This window comes from Gopherus evgoodei, chromosome 2 (assembly GCF_007399415.2).
Source record: "Gopherus evgoodei ecotype Sinaloan lineage chromosome 2, rGopEvg1_v1.p, whole genome shotgun sequence".
NCBI lineage: Eukaryota > Metazoa > Chordata > Testudines > Testudinidae > Gopherus > Gopherus evgoodei.
This window is the reverse complement of record NC_044323.1, coordinates 222,303,068-222,326,819: the sequence shown is the minus strand read 5'-3', so window position 1 is coordinate 222,326,819 and position 23,752 is coordinate 222,303,068. Positions and strand designations below refer to the sequence as shown.

General features: G+C 40.0%; 1 protein-coding gene across 1 annotated transcript in view; it reads right to left on the bottom strand.

Moving 5' to 3' along the window:
- Nucleotides 1–21,142, bottom strand: part of LOC115645047 (chloride channel protein C-like) — a 107,492-nt gene extending 86,350 nt beyond the window's left edge. Inside the window, exons 1-7 of the mRNA XM_030549452.1 lie at nucleotides 20,895–21,142; nucleotides 18,550–18,679; nucleotides 16,100–16,180; nucleotides 14,980–15,155; nucleotides 12,703–12,795; nucleotides 8,576–8,819; nucleotides 682–876 (exon numbers count right to left, since the gene is read on the bottom strand). Coding sequence (XP_030405312.1) covers nucleotides 682–876; nucleotides 8,576–8,819; nucleotides 12,703–12,795; nucleotides 14,980–15,155; nucleotides 16,100–16,180; nucleotides 18,550–18,679; nucleotides 20,895–21,142 — 1,167 coding nt within the window. The remainder of the gene's footprint in view (nucleotides 1–681; nucleotides 877–8,575; nucleotides 8,820–12,702; nucleotides 12,796–14,979; nucleotides 15,156–16,099; nucleotides 16,181–18,549; nucleotides 18,680–20,894) is intronic.
- Between the last annotated feature and the right edge of the window lie 2,610 nt (nucleotides 21,143–23,752).

Sequence of the window (23,752 nt, the reverse complement as noted above, 5' to 3'; positions counted from 1 at the left end):
CAATTGCCTTTTATGTTATAAAGGTGCAGATGCAGCAGAGGGATCTAATGATTCTTTTGCACCAAAGCAGGGGAATAGACTGATCTCACAAAATGACAAGTGGATTAGAGGGGAAACAGGCCTTCCAGACTGCCACCTGAAGATATCAAAGGCCTAGGAGGAGAACGTGTCACCCCTTGATGAGGGCAGAGAGGATGGAGAGAGGATGCAAGCAACCATGCCTCTCCCAAATGCCAAGGTGTTCTGTCATTGCTGAGGAAGAATGAGGAGAAAGGAAATGTTTGGAACCTACTGGTGGCAACCATCCAAACACCAAAAATAAATGTGACAGCCATCAACCCAGCAAACCAGTTCTCCATACTGCTAAATAAATGTAGTATCATAAGAACGAAGGAATGGCTTGGGGCAGCATGGAAAGTAATGCGGTAAGTGCTGTAAAAATAATAAATGATTAATAATAACTATAGATAAACACTGTACACTCCTACCCATATACACACAGGTTGAAAATCCCAGTACAACATTTTGGGTCCCTTCTGCCTATTGCACATCAATTGTGCTAAATCGTGTACCAGAAAGTCACTTATCCCTGTCATCTGCTGTTTCATCTAGCCTTCACTATTACCTGAACTATTTTAAACATGACTTCAATCTTTAATTGAGAAACACACATTTACTTACAAGAACCAGCACAGATTCCAAGAGCTTGCTTGTTTTTCTGAGGGATGTTTTTTTAATTGAGCTAAAGAAACGCTCACGTAATTTATTAATCTTTATATTTAGGGAAACAAAGAGAGCGCCGAAAAGTCCTCCAAGTATTCCAAGGAAAATGGTTGGAACGAAGGCCAAGACACTCATATCCAGCAAGTTTTTAACCTGAATTGAAGGAGAAAAGAAAGACAGTATGTTCTGAGAATTCTGCCAGTGATTTGAAATACAGCAGCTACTCTGCTAAGTGAAACATGATATAACAATGCAACAAATAAGCAAAATTTACTTTATAAGAAACAGATCTTTCCTAGCAGCTTAAGGAGTGCAGTTCTCAAATTTAGGGATGTTCCCATGAGGAGCCAAGAGCCGTCTCCTCAGAACCTTACAGGATCAGGATCAGGATCAGAAAGTACAAGCCCAGGCAGCACATAGCTATACCAGCCAGTTGTTTTGATTTTTAAAAAGATTGGAAAGGACCAAATCAGGCTGAAGGCTCAGTACTGCAGCTCCTTCTTGGGCCCCTCTTTCCCTGAGTAGAAGCAGTCGATCAGGCAGAAATCTTTGTGATACATCTCTTATTACTGAGAGAGCTCAGAACTTCAGAGTGTAATGCAGAAACTTACCTTGACTTCAGCAAGGCCAGGATTTGTACCTTAAACCACCTCATCATTCATAATCATTTATTAAGTTTCAGTCTTCAACTACCTGTTTCAAAATCACTGAATAAACTGTAAGTAAAACTGAAGGAGGTAGGGCTAACCTGTAACCGTTCATTAATACTGTGTATGACCTAGTTATTTGGACAGTTATTTTATACTTATACTGGAAATGTTTACTGTATGCATATGTTGGTTTATAGCAGGACTGTTAGGAAACCAGCAGGAAGGCAACACAATGTGATCTAGACCAGTAACCACCTAGAAAACATGGCAGGGGTCATTAAGAATCAATACCGGGCTATTAAGCTAAGTAAATGCTACTTCCTTTGCTCCAGCCCAAGGTTACACTGCTGTTTTGCCACAGCTGGGAATAGACAGATCAGAAGGACACAAAAAACAGTTAAAAGGTGACTCACTAGAAGAGGGGGTAGGGGCAGTTGTCAGGGGCTGCAAAGGAGGTTTGAAGTAATCAGGTCTTCCTCATCTTCCAGGGGATGGCAAGCCTCAAGTGAGATAAAGGTGTATAGACTTAACTGTTTTAAAACCCATTTTGTCTTAGGCTTTGTTCCTACTGTTAAGATTAAACAATACTTAGTTTTAAGAAAGATGCCTGGTCACTGTATTAACCACTGGGCAAATCACCTATGAGGAAAGACATACAGGGCCTAAACTCAGCTGGGACTGCTAAGTATTCACTGTTGGTACACAGGATGCTGTAGCCTTGGGACAAGGTCTAAGAGTGGGGGAATTATGGGATTCCAACTCAGAAAAAATGAAGGCAAGAGGCCTGACACCTAATGGGGTGCACTCAGAAAGACCCTGGAGGGGACAAAAACCATCTCCAAACATTTGCACATACACAGAGTACTGTGAGGGCTTTAACAATGCTATCTGTCCATGGTGTACAACCCTGACATTATTTTCAGCAATTGCTACAATAAAATCATCCTCTTTATAACAATGACCTGTCTACACAGACCTAACTGTTTAAATAGGTAGTATAAAAAAATTAAAGAGAGGGCAATTGCTAAATCTGAAATATCAAGAATTCTATTCTGTTCAGTTTCTCACACCATCCGCAGCACTATAGTACCCGAGTGTCTTCCAAGACTGCATTAAGTTATGTGACTAACATCAGTCATGTGGGTTCTCTCTTTCTGCCTCCTTTTCCCTGGGAGAAATTGAATGAAGACTATTGTTTTAATATATTATATGTACGCTGCGCGTTTGTATTAGCAAAGGCAATACACATAGGTCTTGCATTTGGAACAAAAAGTGGCAAAGTGTATTGGTGGATCTTAGTTCCTGTGACAGTTCGAGCTGCAACTTGAGACCAACCCACAAGAGAGATCCATCGCCTGCCCCAATGAGCTTCATTCACACTTGTAAAAAACCCAGTGCTTCCTAAAAATCTTGAGCTCTGCAGAATCACATGGCACTGCCATGCAATAAATTCCTCTTGTAACATTATCCTGGGTAGAGTGAAACTGAGGAAAATAAATATTTTTCTTGAGAAACGTAACCCACAAGCTTTCAATTCAGAGTTTATTCACTATAAACTGTGTTGGTTAATGCCACAAATGAAAGAAGTGAAATTTCCCCTGAGCCCTAAACTAACTGAAGTGAAAATATTTCTGATTATCTGTACCATCTGGATAGCCAAAACCTATAGAACACCAGCAGAAGTCATGTGCTGGTAATTCTATCCAGTTTTTCCTTTGACACTAAAAGAAGATGGAAAGGGCCAGCATCCACTGCCTTTTTCTGAAGATGTCCTAATAGGAGCTTGTAAAGGGCTACAAATACTAAAAACAGGAGTCATTATCATATTTTACCCTCTTGTGTGCTTTTGTGTTGGGTCAACCTCCAGTTTGTTTTCACAACTGCTATGTATATTTATATACTTTTCCAGTACTGAACAGCAGAATGAGACATTTTCCACTGCAGGTCATGATAACTAGTTTGAATGGGGTATTGAATTCACAGAACACAACGGTACAAATATGTTGCAATTCAGGACAGAAAATGTCAAGGAATTTAAAAACAGAGTGGTATTGACATCTGTGAAAAGACATGCACAAGGCAGCGGTATTAAAATGTGTCAGTGTGAAAGAAGACTGGGAAATTTTAAAAGATGCTCTAACTAGAAAGCAGGAGACTTCAGTACCTCTATAAAAGGGGAATTCTAAAGACAGGGAGTGGCTATTGTGATTTCATGAGGAACAACTCAGAAACATGAGGTTTAAAAAAAAAAAAAAAGTTACCAGAAATGCAAAAGGAGGTTGGTAACTAAACAAGCATGCTGAGTTAATAAAAACCTGCAGTGATAAGGGGTGCCAGATACAGTGAGTTAGATGCAAGTCTAATGTGATATGGAAGCAGAAGTGCCCAGTACAATTTTGTACAGAACATACAGAGTCAGCATAGCATGGAGCATGCAAGTAAGAATCCGATCTACAGAGCCAGGAATACTGCCTCAGTTGTGTGCACAACATTACCAGAAACGCAGAGACAAACTGGAGGGAATTAGAGAAAAGCAATGAAAAATGATCTGGGCCAGTGAAGTCTACTTATGGTTAAAAGACAGGGAACAAAGGGTAGGAATAAATGGTAAATTTTCAGAATGGAGAGGGGTAACTAGTTGTGTTCCCCTAGGGTCAGTCCTAGGACCAATCCTATTCAGCTTATCCATAAATGATCTGGAGAAAGGGGTAAACAGTCAGGTGGAAAAGTTTGCAGACAATACTAAACTGCTCAAGATAGTTAAGACCAAAGCAGACTGTGAAGAACTTCAAAAAGATCTCACAAAACTAAGTGATTGGGCAACAAAATGGCAAATGAAATTTAATGTGGCTAAATGTAAAGTAATGCACATTGGAAAAAAATAACCCCAACTATACATACAATATGATGGGGGCTAATTTAACTACAACTAATCAGGAAAGAGATCTTGGAGTTATCATGGATAGTTGTCTGAAGACATCCACGTAGTGTGCAGCGGCGGTCAAAAAAGCAAACGGGATGTTAGGAACCAATTAAAAAAGGGATAGAAAGTAAGACTGAGAATATCTTAATGCCCTTATATAAATCCATGGTACGCCCACATCTTGAGTACTGCATACAGATGTGGTCGTCTCATCTCAAAAAAGATATACAGGCATTAGAAAAGGTTCAGAGAAGAGCAACTAAAATGATTAGAGATTTGGAATGGGTCCCATATGAGGAGAGATTAAAGAGGTTAGGACTTTTCAGCTTAGAAAAGAGGAGACTAAGGGGGGATATGATAGAGGTATATAAAATCATGAGTGATGTGTAGAAAGTAAATAAGGAAAATTATTTACTTGTTCCCATAAATACAAGAACTAGGGGCCACCAAATGAAATGAATGAGCAGCAGGTTTAAAACAAATAAAAGGAAGTTCTTCACACAGCGCACAGTTAACTTGTGGAACTCCTTGCCTGAGGGGATTGTGAAGGCTAGGACTATAACGGGGTTTAAAAGAGTACTAGATAAATTCATGGAGCTTAAGTCCATTAATGGCTATTAGCCAGGATGGTAAGGAATGGTGTCCCTAGCCTCTGTTTGTGAGATGGTGAAGATGGATGGCAGGAGACAGATCACTTGATCATTACCTGTTAGGTTCACTCCCTCTGGAGCACCTGGCATTTGCCACTGTCGGCAGATAGGATACTGGGCTGGATGGACCTTTGATCTGACCCAGTATGGCTGTTTTTATGTTCTTATGAGGAATGCACTAAGGAGCAGATACTCAGCTGGGACTCAGGAGAGCTAGGTTGTAGTCCCAGTTCTGCCATTGGCCTGTTGTGTGACCTTGCCATTGGCCTGTTGTGTGACCTTGGGCAAGTTATTTCATCTCTCCCTGCCTACATTTCCTCATCTGTAAAATAAGGATAATGATACTTACCTCTATTATAAAGTGCTTTATAATCAACAGATGAAAAGCATTACATAATAGTTGGGTAATATTTGTATAGGTTAAGACAAGTTAATAATCTACAAGTATTTTAGAGTGCTCACACACCAGAGGGAGTTAGAGTAGAACATCAAGATAACAGAGTAGCAGGAAGAAATCAAGAAAGGGAGACTGTAGCCCAGGGGTAGGCAACCTATGGCATGGTGCCAAAGGCGGTACGGGAGCTGATTTTCAGTGGCACTCACACTGCCCAGGTCCTGGCCACTGGTCTGGGGGCCTCTGCATTTTAATTTAGTTTTAAATGAAGCTTCTTAAACATTTTAAAAACCTTGTTTACTTTACATAAAATAATAATTTAGTTATATATTATAGACTTACAGAAAGAGACCTTCTAAAAATGTTAAAATGTATTACTGGCAAGCGAAACCTTAAATTAGAGTGAATAAATGAGGACTCAGCACACCACTTCTAAAAGGTTGCCGACCCCTGCTGTAGCCTGACTGTCAGGAATATCTTCCTGACAATGAAATTCTGAGATGAGAAGTCCCCACACAAACAAGGTAGTGTATACACATAATGTGTACCCAGGGGAAGTGGTACAGATTTCCTGGCAGCTACAAGGAATGAAAGAGATACGGTTTCTGGTCTTTCCGCTGCTTTACACTTCCATACCTAATTTTGCATGAATAGCATGCAGTTGCTTCCCTCCATGCCATGGTACAGAAAGAAGCATATGGTTTGGTATTAATGCAATGTGTAATTAACCTATGAAGGAAGTAGCTGTCAAAAATATTATTGAAGCAAAAAGCTTAGTAGAATTCAGACATTTATGTGAATAATAAGAATATCCAGTGCAATACTGGACAGAATACAAATTCAAAAAGAATATCAAAAACCTCATACTTCAGGACGTTATCCAACCATTAACTACTTAGTGTTAGGAAAAAAAGAGAGGGATCGCTCAGTGGTTTGAGCATTAGCCTGCTAAACTCAGGGTTGTGAGTTCAATCCTTGAGGGGGCCATTTAGGGATTTGGGGCAAAATCAGTACTTGGTCCTACTAGTGAAAGCGGGGGCTGGACTAGATGACCTTTCAGGGTCCCTTCCAGTTCTATGAGATAGGTATATCTCCATATATTATTATAACTTCCTTCAAAAAATTATTGCATTATTGTCCACTTTGGGGGTTTTACATCCCCCCTCAGAAACAAAGAATAGTATTTTTGAGTAGCATCTGCAGAGTCTTTCTTCTTCTAGGGTAGGGGACAATTCTTGGTACTCATGATGAAGTTTACACATTACTAAGCACTGGTTAGAGGCAGGGATATTGCAAGCAAGATTGTTCTGTGCAAACTTCCCCACTCAGCTTGTCCAGTGGATCTCAAATCTGACCAACGCCACACAGTTCTATGGGGTTTTGAGTGCTGTTATCTCTGCTTGAAGTCAGTGGGAACCAAGGGCCCTTACTCAGCACTTTGCAAAATACAGACCCAAGCCCTCAACCGTACTTGAGAAAAGATTGACAGCTACTGCTCTACGGCTACCTTATACATGTTGCTTTTGAAAAACAAAGGAAATTATGGAATTTCATGTCTGTTGTTTTATATTCTTCCTGAGATCAAACAAAATTTGTGAGGGTGGAGAGTTTGAGCAAATTTTTTGGAGTGCCATGATCTGGCATGTTCAACAATATCTTTTAGTATATAAATAAATACTTGTGTCTTCCAAGTATTATTTATTTTTCTTTGTTTTTGTATCCATTTAGAGGCAACAAAATGAAACAGCTAGTAAACAGCAACAAAGAGAGAGTTTCCCAGGAAGCTATGCAAGACTTAGCTGAGCCAAGTGTTAAACCACCACCTAAGTCTCCCTACCTATTGTTGCCTAAACACTCTGCTATTTTTCCAATGTATCCTTTGTTTTGAGCATCATCCAAAATTAAAAAACAACATGTCACAGATCTTGGCCACAGCAGGTTGAAAATGATGGATATTAATGTTATGCAAAAAAGAGACCTTTACCACCAATATCTCACATTTTTTTAGTATGTTTCTTGCATATCCCAGGGAACCTCATATTGTTCTCTGGTAACAGCTGGGGCTGGGATTTTCAAAAGCGCCTAATAAAAGAACTATATGCCCAATTCCCAGTTCAGTGAAAATTGGGCAGCTAACCCTTTGATAATCCCCGCCAAAAACACTGCAAGCTGTTGGCCATTTAATAGCCTGAGCTCAATGCATGGGGAAGGAAAAGAGCTTTGGAAATAATTGTTCTGTTATGTTAAGAGCTAACCATTTTCTATTAATTACCAGGAATGCAGTTCCCACTCTGAGGCCCAGCCATTAAGGAGGAACCACGTGCAGAAATCAACAAGGTTGCCCTTGGCGTTGTTTCACTGTAATGCCAGCTCAGCAAAAACTGCAACAGTTAAACTAACTATAATAAAACCCATCTAAGCTTCCACCCAGGCAGATAGAGAAAAGTCTATTAGGCAGCTGAATTTTGCTAACTAATGTTTGACTAAAAATTTTTGGACAGGTTGGAGGAGACTTTAAAAAGTTGCTTAAGAAAAAAAAATTGCATACAGAAAGTGATTTTGAGAGAAAGATTAACTGAATGGACCAGACTCACACCAAGGAAAATTGGAAATTGCAATTCTCCCCACTTGCTACCCACAGGCGTAGCATGCTCAGGGAGGGAAATTTACCCCTCAGATAAGGTGGCAACAGGAGAGTGCAGCTTTGTCAACCTCTCTCACCTTGGAGATTTCACTGGCTAGCTCCAGCATTAAGGTGGAGCCTAGGGTTTACTTCCAATTCCTAACATAGTTAAAACTACAAACTGCCTCAGCTTCACTACATCTCATGTTAGTTACCACTTGTTAATGAACATACCTCTTTTCCTAGTTAAGACATGGCCTAAGACTGTATCACTAAGTGCGTCATCAGAAATGATGTTGCTGTCAGAGGTAGTCATTTAATATTACTGGTATGCGGTATGGCATGGTAAGAGAAGGGGTCCTCCGGTCAGCGTCAATTGCTGTTAGAGCCCTAAAGGCTTAAAAAGAGTCCATGAGCTATTTTTAATTTTCATAGGCTAATTTCCTATTTATGCTTCAAGATTCTTCACCTCGGACAGAAAAACAGGACTAGTGCCACAGATTATTTTTTCCCAGATTCCATCACAGGCCCAAAGAGACATGGGTATTTGCCATATAAATTATAAATCCATGAGCTATATTTTTAGTCAAAAATAGTCTGTTTGGTACATACCCAAAATAAAATTCTTTTCTCTGCTTTGAAAAATCCAAAATGACCTCTGTAAACAAACCCAGAAAGAGATGAAGAGAGTAAATCCGTAGTGAAGGCAGCCATCAAGCAGCAGAAGAAAGTTTGCCAGGCCAGTCTGATATCCCAGAAAGAGGCCACCTCTTCCAATGTGAACAAGAGTCCACCCACTGGAGCACGGAATACCGAGGCTATTCCTGCTCCTGCACCAGCTGTAATGAAATTCCTCCTACAACATGGAGAAAAATAATTCATCAGAAAACAGTGAGGCACAGCAAGGCATGCTTCAAGATTTATATATTTAGAAAACTCAGCAATGGTAAAAAATAATTCTTGTCTATTTATTGTTAAAGCAAATAGATTTTTAAAGGCTGAATATAGGGGGACTGGCTCATTCAGGGCATTGTTTTGGGGACATAGAGCTTTTCACCTCTGGGGTCTAAATTCAAACCTGATCCACAACAGCAGTAATAACTAGTGGCTGTTTGGTGGCATAGGAGAAGTGAGCTGACATCAGTCAACTGCCAAGGACACAAAGGTCCATGTCAAACTAGGCTGTCAAAAGAGGGGTCAGTGAGCCCAAAGACTAACATAACTCTCAGAAATGTTCACTGTGAATCCATGGGTTAGTAATACTATGAGGGTCATAATCTGAGGCTGAAAGGGGCTGTGGACTGGGCAGCAGAGAATGTGTTGATTGGTTAACTGATTGATTTTTCTGTTTGCTTTGTAAGATATTAGCTTTTCTGTTTTTTAACCCTGTCCCCAATGAACTTTTCTCTCCTAGTGCATTGCATTAGGAACTCAGAGTGTGTTTGTAGGCTGACCAATTTCTTGATTCCTCAGAGCACTGCATGTATTATAGGTAGGGACACCATAGTTAAGTTTTCTCAACACTTTCTATTAAAATACCCTGTTTTCATTGGTTTATAATTCTGCCAAACTTTTGGGTTGAAATTTCCCATATTGGGTGTCTGGTCAGACTGAAATTTTCTAAACATTTTCAACTCACATGGTTCATCGGTGTTTATTTTTCTTTAAAAAAAAATGTTTTGCCAATGATAAAAAAAATCTTTCCAACTGTTTTAAGTGTGAAACTCTACTGCCTCCATGCTTTGCAGCAGGGATTTGAAACTTGGCAATGATGGGGACCAGGAGAAGTATCATACTGTTATCAGGGATGTGCCTTTTGCCAGCGCTGTGAAAATCCACCCAAATTTGGTCAAGTTATAGGCCTCTGAAAATCTCAGTTTGCACACGCTCAGTAGAGATTTGTTAGAACTTGACTGCTAAATTCTCTGAACATTCCGTCTTCAGGGAGCATGCTCCAGTTCGAGGCTGAAGAAGCAGAGCAAGATTTTCCCTGCAATTGCACCTCCACACTGCTGGGAGCTGCTATGATGCAGGAACAGAAGCTGAGAATGAGTATCTCTTTTGTGCTCTCAGTGCTTCTACTACTGGCATCCATGCAGTGAAGAGAAGGACAAGGAAGTGGCCTGGACTGCAGATGGGCAAGGGGGAAGACTACAACATGGAGGGGAGACTGGGACAAGCTAGAGCAGCCAACAGCAGAAAGGGGTCAGATCTGCAGAGGGAAAGAGGAAGAAGGATCTGAAACCACAACAGTACACTCCCATATGAATCTGGAATAAAACCTGATTCCTGAGTCTTACCATTCCCCTGCTGTCATCAAATGGCTGTGGAACCCACTGGGAAAATATGTGCCCCATCTCTCTCTAGTGGCTGGGCCACAAAGTATGACAACCTACTATTGCTATAGTTACTCTGTTAGCTCAAGTGGCAGATGTCTGTGCTGTTGATGATTTAGTTGGGGATTGGTCCTGCTTTGAGCAGGGGATTGGACTAGATGACCTCCTGAGGTCCCTTCCAACCCTGATATTCTATGATTCCATCTCTTGACCTCTTCAGTTCAAGACTGAATGCCTTTCTGTAAGATATGCTTTAAGCTCAACACCAGGGTAACTGATTGAAATTTAATGGCCAGAGAGATACAGGAGGTCAAACTAGATGATCTAATGGTTCCTTCTGACCTTAAAATGTTTTAATCTTGTTGTATGAAATGGGGATAATACCACCACCTCCCCTCACCGAGGTTTTAGAAAGATAAATTAATTCATTGTTTGTGAAGCCATAGAAAAGTCAATCAGGAAATAAATAATTCAGTTTTCAGAGCAAGGTTTGAACAGCATGCAGCAAATAAGGCCTGGGACCACACAAACAAGGAAAAAACAAATTATTGAATTGCTGCTCATTTAGTGAGCACTGTCCATCCTGTGCACTGAATGATGCAGAGGTGTAGTGGAAAAAATAGTAGGTGACCATGTCACTAAAGACCATATCATAATGCATATGCACAAGAGGGCTGAGTTAAGGCTATGCAGGCAACCTTAAGTCTGGCATTTCCTAATTTTTTATGGCTTGACTTTGGAAACTTAACCTTCTTTTAACATAGTTTTTCTGAGAGTAACATGGCCATAGCTAACCCAGTTCAGCTGACTCAGGCTTGTGGGACTCGGGCTGCAGAGCTAGCTATCACAGTGTAGACATTTGGGCTGGGGCTAGAACCTGGGCACTGAAACCTTGCAAGGAGGGAGGGTCTCAGAGCCCGGGCTCCAGTCCAAGCGGGAATGTCTACACAGCAATTTTCATCCTCACAATCGGAACCCTGCAAGCCCAAGTCAGGTGACCCATGCTCTGAGACTCAGTGCCACAGGTTGCTTTTTTTTTTTTTATAGACATGCTCTTATCCATATCAACTAGTGCTGTCTACTAAAGTGTTACATGATGCCTGAATACTTACTGAACTGTTGCTTCATCTATGAAGCTATAACATTTGCTTTAAAAGACTTTAAAAAGGTTACCAAACCTATTTGCTGCTCCAAAAATACACCAGAAAGGAGGAGAAGCTAAGATGAGCTTGCTGTTCACAGTTAATCCTTTCTGTATAAACAGGATTTCTAGATGACATGTTTCTCCCAGGAGTTTTCCTGCCTCTGTAAATCAATTGTTCTCTAATTATCTTACGTTGTACTTTTAAAAAACAAAAGCAAAATCTTTTACTTGCTAGTACAGCAAGTACTAATTTCTTCCATGAGTAACAATTTGTTTTAATAGGCATGTCTCAGGATTTATTTCACTAACTGAAGATGAAAGTTAAAGACAAAGCATATCACATATCGTATGAGCTGTACTGTATGATTATCCTTTGAGCCACAAATAGTTCACAATGGCCTTTTCTTTTGGCAAGTGAGGTTTTTGCCCTGCTTTGCCCTTGCCTTGGAAACAAAAAAACCCCAGTATAATATGGGGCTTTTTATTTATTACTTTAATGAGCAATATGCATAAGACAGAGCCTGACCCTGCAAATCCTTACTGATGCAAGTAATCCTTACTCATGTGAGTAATCCCTTTGACTTCAGTGGGAGTATTTACAAAAGCAGGTTTGCAAATCCAGGCCACAGATGTTCATTAACAGAGAAGATTCAGATTAAAGGAAGTATGAACAGTCTATCATTTTACAGTGGGGAAAAAAGGGAAACAAGCCTGTGTCTCCTGTGCACAATGTCTAGATTGAACTGAAACTATGGAATTCTCAGGATAGCCAGGACGAAAGAAAAAACATTTTAACTAAATATAAGTATCTTAATGCTATATTAATTTAGACAAATCTAAATTCAAAAGTCTAGTATTTTACACTCATTTTGTAGCAGTGTGAATGAAAACATAAGGTGCCAAGCAACAGAGAATTAGGCCCCAAGTGTTAAGCACACTGTTTTCATAAGCATTCAACATACGTATTTATCACAAGCTGTTTTAATTATGGCTCTACATTTGCTAGAGCCCATCATAGAGAGAGGAAGAGATTACTTTCTGATGGAGAGGGCCAGGAATATCTCCCAGTATTTTCCATTTAAGATCACAAATATCAGCGATGACTAGAATCTTATTAGATCATTCACTCCAACTCTCTGCTAGATTCTATTAGCCCCTAGCTTTTTGATTAACCCCTTGATGCATTTGATTTGAGAGTCAGCATATGGCAACTGTGTCTCAGAAGACTTTTTTGCAATTACTTCTGATCAATTACATACTTATCAGCTGAATTCCAAAACCTGGTGAAGAAGGGCAGCTGAATTCCGAGGGTGTCTGACTTGAACTGGGACAGGCCACACCCTATTATTGCCCTAAAATAATAATATAAAAGTTAGTGTTATTTTAATATGCTATTCACATATCAACTGACATTAAAGATAAAAGGGCCAGATCCTCAGCTGCTAAAGAGCAGCAAAGCTAAACTGACTTCAACAAAGGGTAACATGGGACTGTAGAACACATTTGCTTTTCAATATGCAAAGTCCTGTTGACACAAGAGAGGAAGCTATTAAAGGCTTCCAGGTTAATAATTCAGAGATTAAAAGGACCCCCCACAACACGTTCTATGAAGAAAGACTCTAAAGGCTCCTTTGATGAGCTGCATGTTAACATCTGCCTAAGAGTACTGACATGATGGATTAGAGAGAGAGAGAAGGTGGGTGAGATATTATCTTATACTGGACCAACTTCTGTTAGTGAAAGCAACAAGCTTTCGAGCCACACAGAGCTTGTGCAGTTCGAAAGCTTGTCTCTTTCACCAACAGAAGTTGGCCCAATAAAAGATATTACCTCACCCACCTTATCTCTCTTATATCCTGGGACTGACACGGGGTACAGCTACACTGCATACAACAATGGATTATAGTTAAGGCTAAGATTTTGTCACGATTAGTAAAAGTCATAGACAGGTCACAGGTGAGGAGGGTCCATCACCCACAGCTGCTTGGCCTCCAGGGTCCCTCCTGCGCGCCCCCATTGCCCACAGTGGCTGGGAATGGTGGCTGGGACCACAAGCCCTGCTGTCGTCAGTGGCTGGGAGCTGTGGGAGAGCTGCCAATGACCTGCATGTGCTGAAGGGTTTCCCCACTACCTGCAATGGCTGAGAGCTGGCTGCTAGAGCTAGCCCCTGAGAGCTGCTGGGCCCCTGCCAGCTGACACCTCCTGCCAAACTGCCCTGGGGCTGAAGCAGAAAATGTCACAGAGGTCTCTGGAAGGTCTTCCGTGACAAAATCTTAACCTTACTTATAGTCCATTTCAATCATCCATTTAAAGTTTAATCACCGTTGAGAGCAACGAGTCTCACTCCCAGTGGAAGATGCATAGTGATTTCATTTACTATACCATGTCTCAGACAATGCTTCAGGGCTGCACTTAAATCCAAGAAAACAGTTTTCATTGACATTTAAAATCATAAAAATATTTATATTCTTTGTACAAGACTCTTTGTAACAAAACTGTGTTGTTGAAGTACAATAAAAATTGGATATTTTAACAAAATAAATTTAATTAAATTAGTTCTTTATGCCACTATTTTTCAGGCACTAAGTTAATACTGTTCTGATTTTCTTTATGGAAATTTGATTATATTTGTTTGGATCATGCATCACTATTACAAAACTAAATGAGGGGGGCAGATTACAGCTGCAGCCACTGAGCGTCTATAACAAAAGTCAAGCAAACAAAAGAAACCTAAAAAGGAGAGCTAGGCTTTAGTAATCATTGTCTGAAATGGTTGTGTTTGCCTCTGACTAAACCTTACTCTCTTATTTTTGAAAACCTGAGTCATCCTTGGAGGCTGCTGCACCTATGTACAAGTAAAATGATAAGAGTGGAGGAAAGGGGTTTGGTGGAGATGACGAGAGCAAACCTCAAGGATAAATACTTTACCCTAACAAGTCAGCCAAAAAAGGAAATGTAGTACACAGCAGAAAGAACCTGACATTATCACCCCCATTCATGAGACTGCTCAATAGGAGGAAATAAAAGGAGAGGATTCCTCTCCCAGGGACCCAGCTGAAAGACTGGGAGGATTTCTGTTTGTTTCTTTATTTAAATAGGAAAAAAATAAATCGAATGTTTCTTTCGGCAAGCGCATATTCTGATATTACTTTCCCAACTACAAATATGACATCACACTGGAATTTAAATAATTTGCAGCTCCATTCTGACTTGCAATCTACTATTCTGTGGGAATTGCAAAGAGAAAGAAGCAGTTTTGACTAATTCTGTGGTCACTATTGACTATAACTGTGGGTTGTCTTCTTTGTAATCTAGGGATCTTACGGAACCTGAGCATCCAATTTCCCACTCCTTTGCACCTTATGCAGTCATTTACCCCATGCATAGCGGGCATAAAATACCACCACTTGTGTGAGAAAATAATTCTGATTTGAGCATTTTACATCTACTTGGCACAGGTGTAAGTGATTACACAAGATGTAAAGCAATGGATATTCAGGCCCTGAGAGTTCAAACTCTTGCATGGTGTTCCTTACCCCAAGTGAATCATAGGGCCTTCCGGTCCACAGAAGAGCCCAGAAGCCACAGCCAGCACACAAGAAACAAACGTCCCCAAAAAAGTCTTGACATTAAAAATGTGTTGAATAGAAGCACCATTCAGAAACCCAATGACTTCTGGAAGCCCATATGGTGCACCTGCTGGGCAAAAGAACTGTAAAGAGAAGAGTCAAAAATGATTTCTAAATACATGAATTCAGATCCACCTGCAGCTAATTATTGCAGCTTTCACAAACACTTCATAACTTCTCTCACAACTTACAGTTACTTGTTCTATCAAGTCATCCATTCTTTCAGTTCCTCCTCCTACATAGCTCAAGACTTCTGTATTAAGCAAATAGATAAGTGTATCCCACATATACTTTTTCCTTAGCTTTTTTGGAAAGTTCAATTAAATGTTTATTTTTCTCTTCCCCTCACCCTCACCCCCAACTCCCGAGGCTGCTAGCTGCCTTCTTGGGATTAAATTGAACCCAGTAAGATGGTAGATGGGAAACCAGCTTTCTGTGTTGATTTTGCAGTCTGGTAGAGGAGCTGGAGCCTCAAAGGAGAAGTGGAAATGTAAGTTATGCTAATTTTACACAGACGTCTGAGCCAAACCCCATTTGAAGTCATTGTGAGTGTTTATTTTAGGATCAGGCCCCAGCTCTGTGCAAGTTACGCTAATTTGCCACTTGTATCCATTTTATGACCAATGTATATCTAAAGTATAACTTACACAACCATTTACACCACCATTTATTTTGCCTGAGACTGTCATAGGAATTGCATGTGCTTACAGGGCCTGAATTTGGATCTCAGACTGGATATCAATCCCAGGATTCCCTACATAGCCAGTAAAAGAGAAATCATGGAGAAATCCTGATCATGCTTAACTATAGTAGCACTTAGAAGGCACTGACACAACAAAAAAAAAAACCACACAAGAGCAAGGGATTTGTCTGATCTCAGCATTATAGACTTTTGTTGGACCTCTGACTGTTTCCCAGTGAGGACTATACAAGGTATATGTTCTAAAGACTTCTTTTCTGTAATTAAGTCTCCATCTCTCAGAACTCCACTGATATTTTAAAGTAGTTGAGTAAGAGACATACTTACCACCACTAGCCCTGAAGATACAACAATCATGGCCAGTCCTGACCCAAGTATGCAAATCCAGGTCATGTGGAAGTTGCCATTCTGCCAGTTTTACAAATAATTTATTAGCATAAGCAATGGTACAGAAAACAAGTATGTGTACTGCCTCAAACCTGCCGACACTATATAGTGATATATATTTAGAGATACATTTTTCAGTTCATTTGTCCATTTTCTTACATAACCCACTGTAGCAAGTCCTACAATTTACAGCATACAAGAATGAAAACAGGAGAAAGAGAGAAGCAAGTGTTGCAGACTATTCAAAAATATGGGGTTGAGTCTAGGTTTTAGATAAGGGCAAAGGTTCACAGTGGCTATTAGTTTTCCATACCAATTTGCCCATGCTCATACAACATAGCAAAGAATATTTTAGTGTTCCCTGAAGGTCCCAAACCAGGACAGAACTTACTCAAGTTCCATTGACTCCATTGCTTAAGTGCTTAAGTGCTATACTGAATGAAGATGCTTTCCTGAACTGGGGCCTGAATCTATTACAATAGATAACTTTATATTTTACCCAGTAATACTAATCATAAATTCATCTAGATAGTTCCCTCTGTTATTTCTTTAATAAAAAGTGACATTTCTTATACTCAGTTTTTTTCAATTTAAACATGTTCCAGTCTGCCAAGGTTGGTTGGTTTGTTTGTGTTTGGATTAACTGCAGTCATGCTGTCTCCAGAACTCATCAGAAGCACATCAGCACCAACGTACTTTATAAAATTCCCGACTGTTCAGCTTTGATTCACTTTGAATGCAAGCCAAAGCTGCCCCCTTTGTTTCCCAAATCATAGTAGTACAGCAGGCCACCTCAACCTTCCTGTCTATACCTCATGCCAGGTCTTTCTTCTAGTGTACTGTACAGAGCAGCAAAACAGGAAGGTAAAACAGAACTGAATTCAGAACTGATGCTCTGTAGTTGGAAAATGAATTTAGGTTGTGGGGTCTTCATGGCAGGAACCCTCTCAATACTAGTTTGCACTGCAACTAGCACAAAGGGGCCCTGATCTTAGTGTGGTCTCTGGCACTACTGTAATGCAACACCACCACCACAAGGATAGTGGGATGAGTTCTGCCTACTGCTTGGAAACAGTGACACACACAATGGAAATTTTGTGATCCAGTACTAGGACGCTTACAATTCCGGGGGACAAAATCTGGTTTCTTGGCAGACTCGGACTCAGATCATCATATAGGTCATACTATTGGAACCTATTTTTAATTGCTCTCGTATCTCAGAGGTACACCCATCTTCTCATCCCCCATTTCCTGTAGATGTCAAGTCCACCTCTACATTTTTCTGAAGTCCTTAAAGCTCCCTTCAGCTGAGAAGGCCTTGGAAGCATTATTTTTAAGTCCCGACTTCTCATGAGACGTCCAACAAATGCGTTAGGTATTCAGACCATGCTCGTGACTGATATCTGAACACCCATCCATACCCATTGTGCTCAGGTATCAGAGTCCAGCCTAGAATGTCTACATTTTTCTACTCAAGATATGAACCTCTTAACTGTGGGCTTGCCAAGTACTGACAACCAGCTTCCTTCTTTTCCCATCCATCAGGTCCTCACCACCTCCAATCAACCAAGCAAGCAAGCAAGCAAGCATGCACACACACAATAAACTGCATGGTACTCAGTTTGTCTGTCTTAGAAAGACTGAGACTGAGTTAACTCCACCAGGATTTGTACCTTTGGTTCCAGAGTGTGTAGCCATTACAAACCTGAAGCATAGGCATCCAAGCCACCCTTCTAGCTGCTTTTGTATTATCAGTGATGCAGATGAATTTTATTTCCATCTGCTACCATAGGCATGTACATATTTAGTTCCAATTTCAAGATACAATGTATTAAAATTTGGATGCAATTCTAACTCTCAAACCAGCTATCCCTACTCATGCAATAAATCACATTAGCCGTGCGATTACTCATGAGAGTAGGGAGTTGTATAATCGGGCCCACAGGTGTATAGTAACTGACATGCATAGTGTTACTTTTTCAAGACGTAGGGAAATCTCTTAAATTTTGATTAATAGAAATAGAAGTCTTTTGAGACAGTGATTGATGGAAACAGCTTTCTAGAAAATTAAACCTGGTTTAATTTTCCTTTCAGATCTGCATATCAGTCCTGAAGAGTTTGTTATGGATTGCATTTACCGAATAGTTGCCTGTATATGCAGAAGACTTGCTAAACCAACTGCTTATCATGTACTGAATGACAGCTATTGTATTTCTCAGTGAGTCAGCAGATGCTTCATTCAAGCCTTTAGGAAGAAATTCTTCAGCAAAAAAATCATTGACAGAAGATGCCAGTAGAGTAGCTGAGTAAAAACTTCATGTTCATGGAGTTTTACTACCAATCAGAACAAAGTAAAAAGAGAGAGGCCAATTTATTTTTCCTCTGCTCACCTGGAGGTAATTTTTCACCAGTTCCCATTTTAGTTTGATGAGATAGTCAATTATCTGATGTGTCAGGAATCCCAGCATTCCTACTCCTATTCCAATTAGCCCCATCAACATCCATCGATCCCAGTCAGTTCTAAAGATGGAATAGTAACATTAGTCCTTTGCAGTGAGCTCAGGATGGTTTGTCAAATTGCCTCCCACAAAAAGGTATGCTTGTTTTGATTATTATCTGACTGAAAGAGGCCAAACCACACAAACCTGGTATATTAAGCAGAAGACTACATATACTCACAAAAAGCCATTTTCCTTTGGGAATCAGTTCCATTTGGCTAAGGAGCTAGACAGTGCTACTTCAAAATTTATTTTATAGTAGATATAACATAACACAAACACACAGAGGGATGTTAAAACTTTTAAACCCAAGGGCCAAGAAATAGTATTTCTGTATCTGAGCACCAATGGAAAAAGTAAGGTTTTTTCCTCCTCTCTAGTGAATTGAGTGCTCATGGAGGTGCCAGACTCACAACCCTGAAAACTGAAGTTTTCTATTGTCCCTGGCCATGCTACAGCTGTTCTATTGGCATGGCTCATATCCCCACCCTGCCCCATCCCTGACTTGAATGGACCACCCCATTGGCAGTCTCTTCAGATCTATGTAACGCTTGGTCTCTGCCGAGACATGAAGGAGCTCCCAATAACCATCCACTGTAGTGAAGATTTTCACAGGGGGAATACCTGTGACGTGATCTGGATCACCAACTCATTTCAGAGCAATCACCTAATAGGCATCACATAGTAAAACCAACTTTAGGACGCTACCATCCTGGGCAATATTTTTTACCAATAATTTATTGGAAAAAGACTCTAAAATCTTACATATACACAACCATAGGGGTCTGGTGGCACTATAACCTCTCACCAGGTGGGCCCAGGCAGAGCCCAGCACTAAAGAATGTTTGCTGAAATCATGCAGTTTAGTTATTTGAGGGCTAATAGGGCAGTTAAGGTTTGCACTCATAAGAAGCCAAGTGCTATAGAAGGCTATTAAGTAGCATTAAATATTGAATGGCAGCAGTGGCTTTATCTCTATCATCTTGGCCTCAAAAGTTTTACTGTGTTTTCCCCAGTTTTAGTTAATGTACTGACACAAAGCATAAATTATATAAAATTATGCCTTTGCCTCTAGTTCATATATCCCTTAAACAGAGTGCATATCTATGGTGTTATACAAATAATTCCTGCTTAGCATAAGGTATAACTTACTGCTAAATCATCCCTGACAGAGATTACTTATTTCTTGGGCTCATAAAACATTTCTGGAGAGAACATTTTTGGCTTTAGAATACAGATATTTGAGGTCAATTTCCCCTGAAGAGGGTACCCCCTTGCAAAGTCTCTAACATGCCATTTCCTTCCAAATTGTACAAATTGAACAACGGGTTATACTAGTTGCATGCTCAGTAAGGTATAAGCATTTCCAGGGAAGTGACATTAAGTGACATTGAATAAAAAGGTTAGTTGTCCAGTTGCCTCCCTTCTTGGGTACAATTACATTAAAACATTTTCTTAAATAGGGAAATAAATGAAAAGGCCACTCATTCCCTTACCCCCTTCATTTTGTGAGCATCTTTCACAATTCACTTTATTGTTTTTAAAGTAAGGCTTTGCAGGTCAGTAGCAACTTACATATAGTTAGCTCAGTGCACTTTGTGAGTATTAGTGAATTGAGTCTCTCAGAACCTCTATGATATAGAATATGTAGACTCCAACCATTTTACGAGCTAGACAAAGAGGCATAAGAAAATGTTCTAGGACAGATGCAGAAGGGAATGGGGTATGTTTATGTAGCTAGAACAAAATCTAGGTCATCTGATGTCCAGTTCATGGTATAAGCCACAAGACCATTCTGCCTCCCCAACTCCACAAATAAAAGAATTTCATCTCATGATTCTAGTATCTACTTAACTTATTGACCCTCCTACCCTTCTGAGCAGCATAAGAGGAAAGATAAAGCTAGCTTAAACTTCTTGTGTGACCTTAGCCAAATAATTTATTCTGTGACTCAGATGCCAGCTGTAAAATGGAGATAATACTTTTCTAACTCTCAAGAGTGTTACAAAGATGAATTCATCAGTATATGTGGGGCACTCAAACTACAATAGAGAGGTGCACATATCAGTAAATAGACTTTTTGCTCCCCAATTTTCCACAGTTGAAGAATTTACTCTTTAGAAAGACCTACACACTTCAATTTTTTTGTTTATCTACAGTTTGGTGCTAATCAGAGTTAAAACAAGTTGCCTGCGATCTAAGAGGAACAAGACAGTACATACTGGGGGCATTGTTACCTGTATGTTTTCTCTTGTAGCCACTTCTTGTAAACTCTACTGTGTGAAGGTAAATAATCCAAACTCTCTTGGGGTGCTTGACATTCTCTCTCCTCCTTTCTGCAATTAGAGTTTGCTAAGCCATCTTGCTTGCTGCTGCAACACCTCCCAGGATCCAGAGAATGAATCAAATCAGGCCTTTCTTCTATCAGCAGCATCTGCTCTTCACTATTATCCACACACCTCTTACAGGAAAGAAGGGATGACATTTCCAAAACCTCAAGTTGGAGTGTTGACAAGAACTGTTTGAGACAGAATACATAGTCAGTTTGCTTCCCAATGAAGGGTAAAGATGGAAAAATACACCAGAGACCGGCTGATTTATGTTTTGGGTTTGGTTTGTTGTTGTGACCGTACATAGATCTGGCTTGTTTGTGTCACTGAGAGCTTGTATGAACTAGAATTGGGGAAGAATTCACTTGATGTAGAGGGATTTAGTTGTGGATTGGTAAGTCAGAAATAATTCTAGCTTTTCCTCAGTGACTGTACAAGTGAAGACGACTTTAAAAAGGGAGATTTTTTGTAAAATGTCAACTGTACACATGTTGGGTTCTTCAAAAGTCTTAGTTAACTCATGTAAACATACAATAAAAAAATAGAATACTGAAGCATTTGAAGTAATACACTGAACCCTCCGTACTGTGCATGCATTGTCCATAAAAAGGTTGCATCTGATATAAGCATAAACAGGTCCATGCTACAGAATTCAGCTTTTGATCCAAACATCCTCAAACACTGAGGGTGTTCAGTAGTTTAATTATAAACTACTGAACTGTATCTCTCATTTCACTTAAATTCATCACCAACATCTGCCTACATACTTAATCACAAATCATGTACAATCTTGAGAGTAGGGCACAATGAGCGTTAAAGCTCTTTCAAACCCCTAAAATGGGCATTGAAATGAATTGGAATGCTTTCTGGTTTTTAACATTTGAAAATTATGTGAGCATTTCTTTAAAAATGACTTAAATGGCACAAGTAAAAATGGTTGAAATTTTTCATTCTTGAACAAATTAACTCTACAACACAAATTCATAAGATTCTTTGCTCCTCTAAATACACAGTAAATAGGAGATAATGTTCCCTCAGCAACAAAAGTATCTCTTGTTTTTTCTATTTATATTTAATTATTTGTTTTCTTCTTTTTCTATTAAAGAAAAATGCTTAACTGAAACTCTCATTAAATCCTGAAATGTATTTCTACCCTGGCAAACAGGTCTGAGGGGAACTTAATAAAAGGGAGAAAAGACCACCAGAAATCAGCATAGCACAACCACTCTGTAGGGGCATTTTTATGAGAACATATTGTCAGATGAGGGCAGACCAGTCTGCATATACTTCAGTAGAACAGAAATATTTATTGTAAACAGAAAATAAAGTAACAATACTGTGTGCTTGCCTTCTGTGGTGCAGCTTTTGGTAATTCATAACAGGACAGAGGAGGATAGATCTGCTACATTCCAGCTGCTATATACTGTTGGCTCTGCAATGGGATAATATGGAAAAGTTACAGTAGATTTCTTCAGATTTCGCATGAATGCTTCCTGGTCAGGCTGCAAGTGATGAGTGCTAAATGGCTGGGGTAAGAAGAATCACTAAGTGTGATTGCTGGTTAACTGGAAGAAATGCATGAAAGTCAGATACATCTTATATTTGATAATGATCTCACATCTGCATTATCTATGTTACCGAAATGTCGGGTCCGCCTAGCTGAGAGCCAATGACAGCCAGACACGGATAAGGAAAGGTTGCTTTATTCTGCAGAAGAAAGGAGTGCCTTGTACCTTGGTACAAAACACTTTACTTCATACAAAAACCAATAACTTTTTATACACACTTACACACAGGCTTCGGTCATGTTAGCATTTGATTGGTGGTTAGCAAACCCTGCACTTCTGCAATCTGCTCAACAAAAACCAGCTTAGGACCAGCTCCAATTGCCTCAAAACTGATAAAGAAAGACAGTTCAAAAGTTCAGGCTACTGTGTTCATGAGGTGTCCAATTTCTTTAATTTAAAAAATTCAAGCCAGCAATCTCTGCTTACACTGACTGCTACAGGGGGCAGAACAGAAGGATCTTAATACAACCTTAGGGCTTCCTCGCACGCTATGGCTTCCACCCTGAGGAATTACGAACAAGAAGCTCAGTTTTGTCCACACACCTAACACCCAAAGGTATAAGACAGAAATACAGTAACCAAGTAACCACAATATAACCAGAACCCTATTTTTTTTATTTTATTAGGGCTCACCTTATCGGAGCACGAACCCCAGGGGCCATGGTGAAGTGAGGAAGAGGGGCTAAACACCCCAGTGGCGCAGCTCCTAGTTTGCCGCAGCCGTCCGGAGTCCGATGTCCAAGCTAGGAGGGTCCCATCTGGGGTGCCAGAAACTGTTACCAAAATGTCGGGTCCGCCTAGCTGAGAGCCAATGACAGCCAGACACAGATAAGGAAAAGTTGCTTTATTCTGCAGAAGAAAGGAGTGCCTTGTACCTTGGTACAAAAAACTTTACTTTATACAAAAACCAATAACTTTTTATACACACTTACACACAGGCTTCGGTCGTGTTAGCATTTGATTGGTGTTTAGCAAACCCTGCACTTCTGCAATCTGCTCAGCAAAAACCAGCTTAGGACCAGCTCCCACTGCCTCAAAACTGATAAGGAAAGACAGTTCAAAAGTTCAGGCTACTGTGTTCATGAGTTGTCCAATTTCTGTTAATGGTTGCCAGCTATTATAAGGCTACTAGCTGTTAGGGGAGGGGCTGCTAACTGTCACATCTATCCACCTAGGTCCTTATACCATGTGTCCATT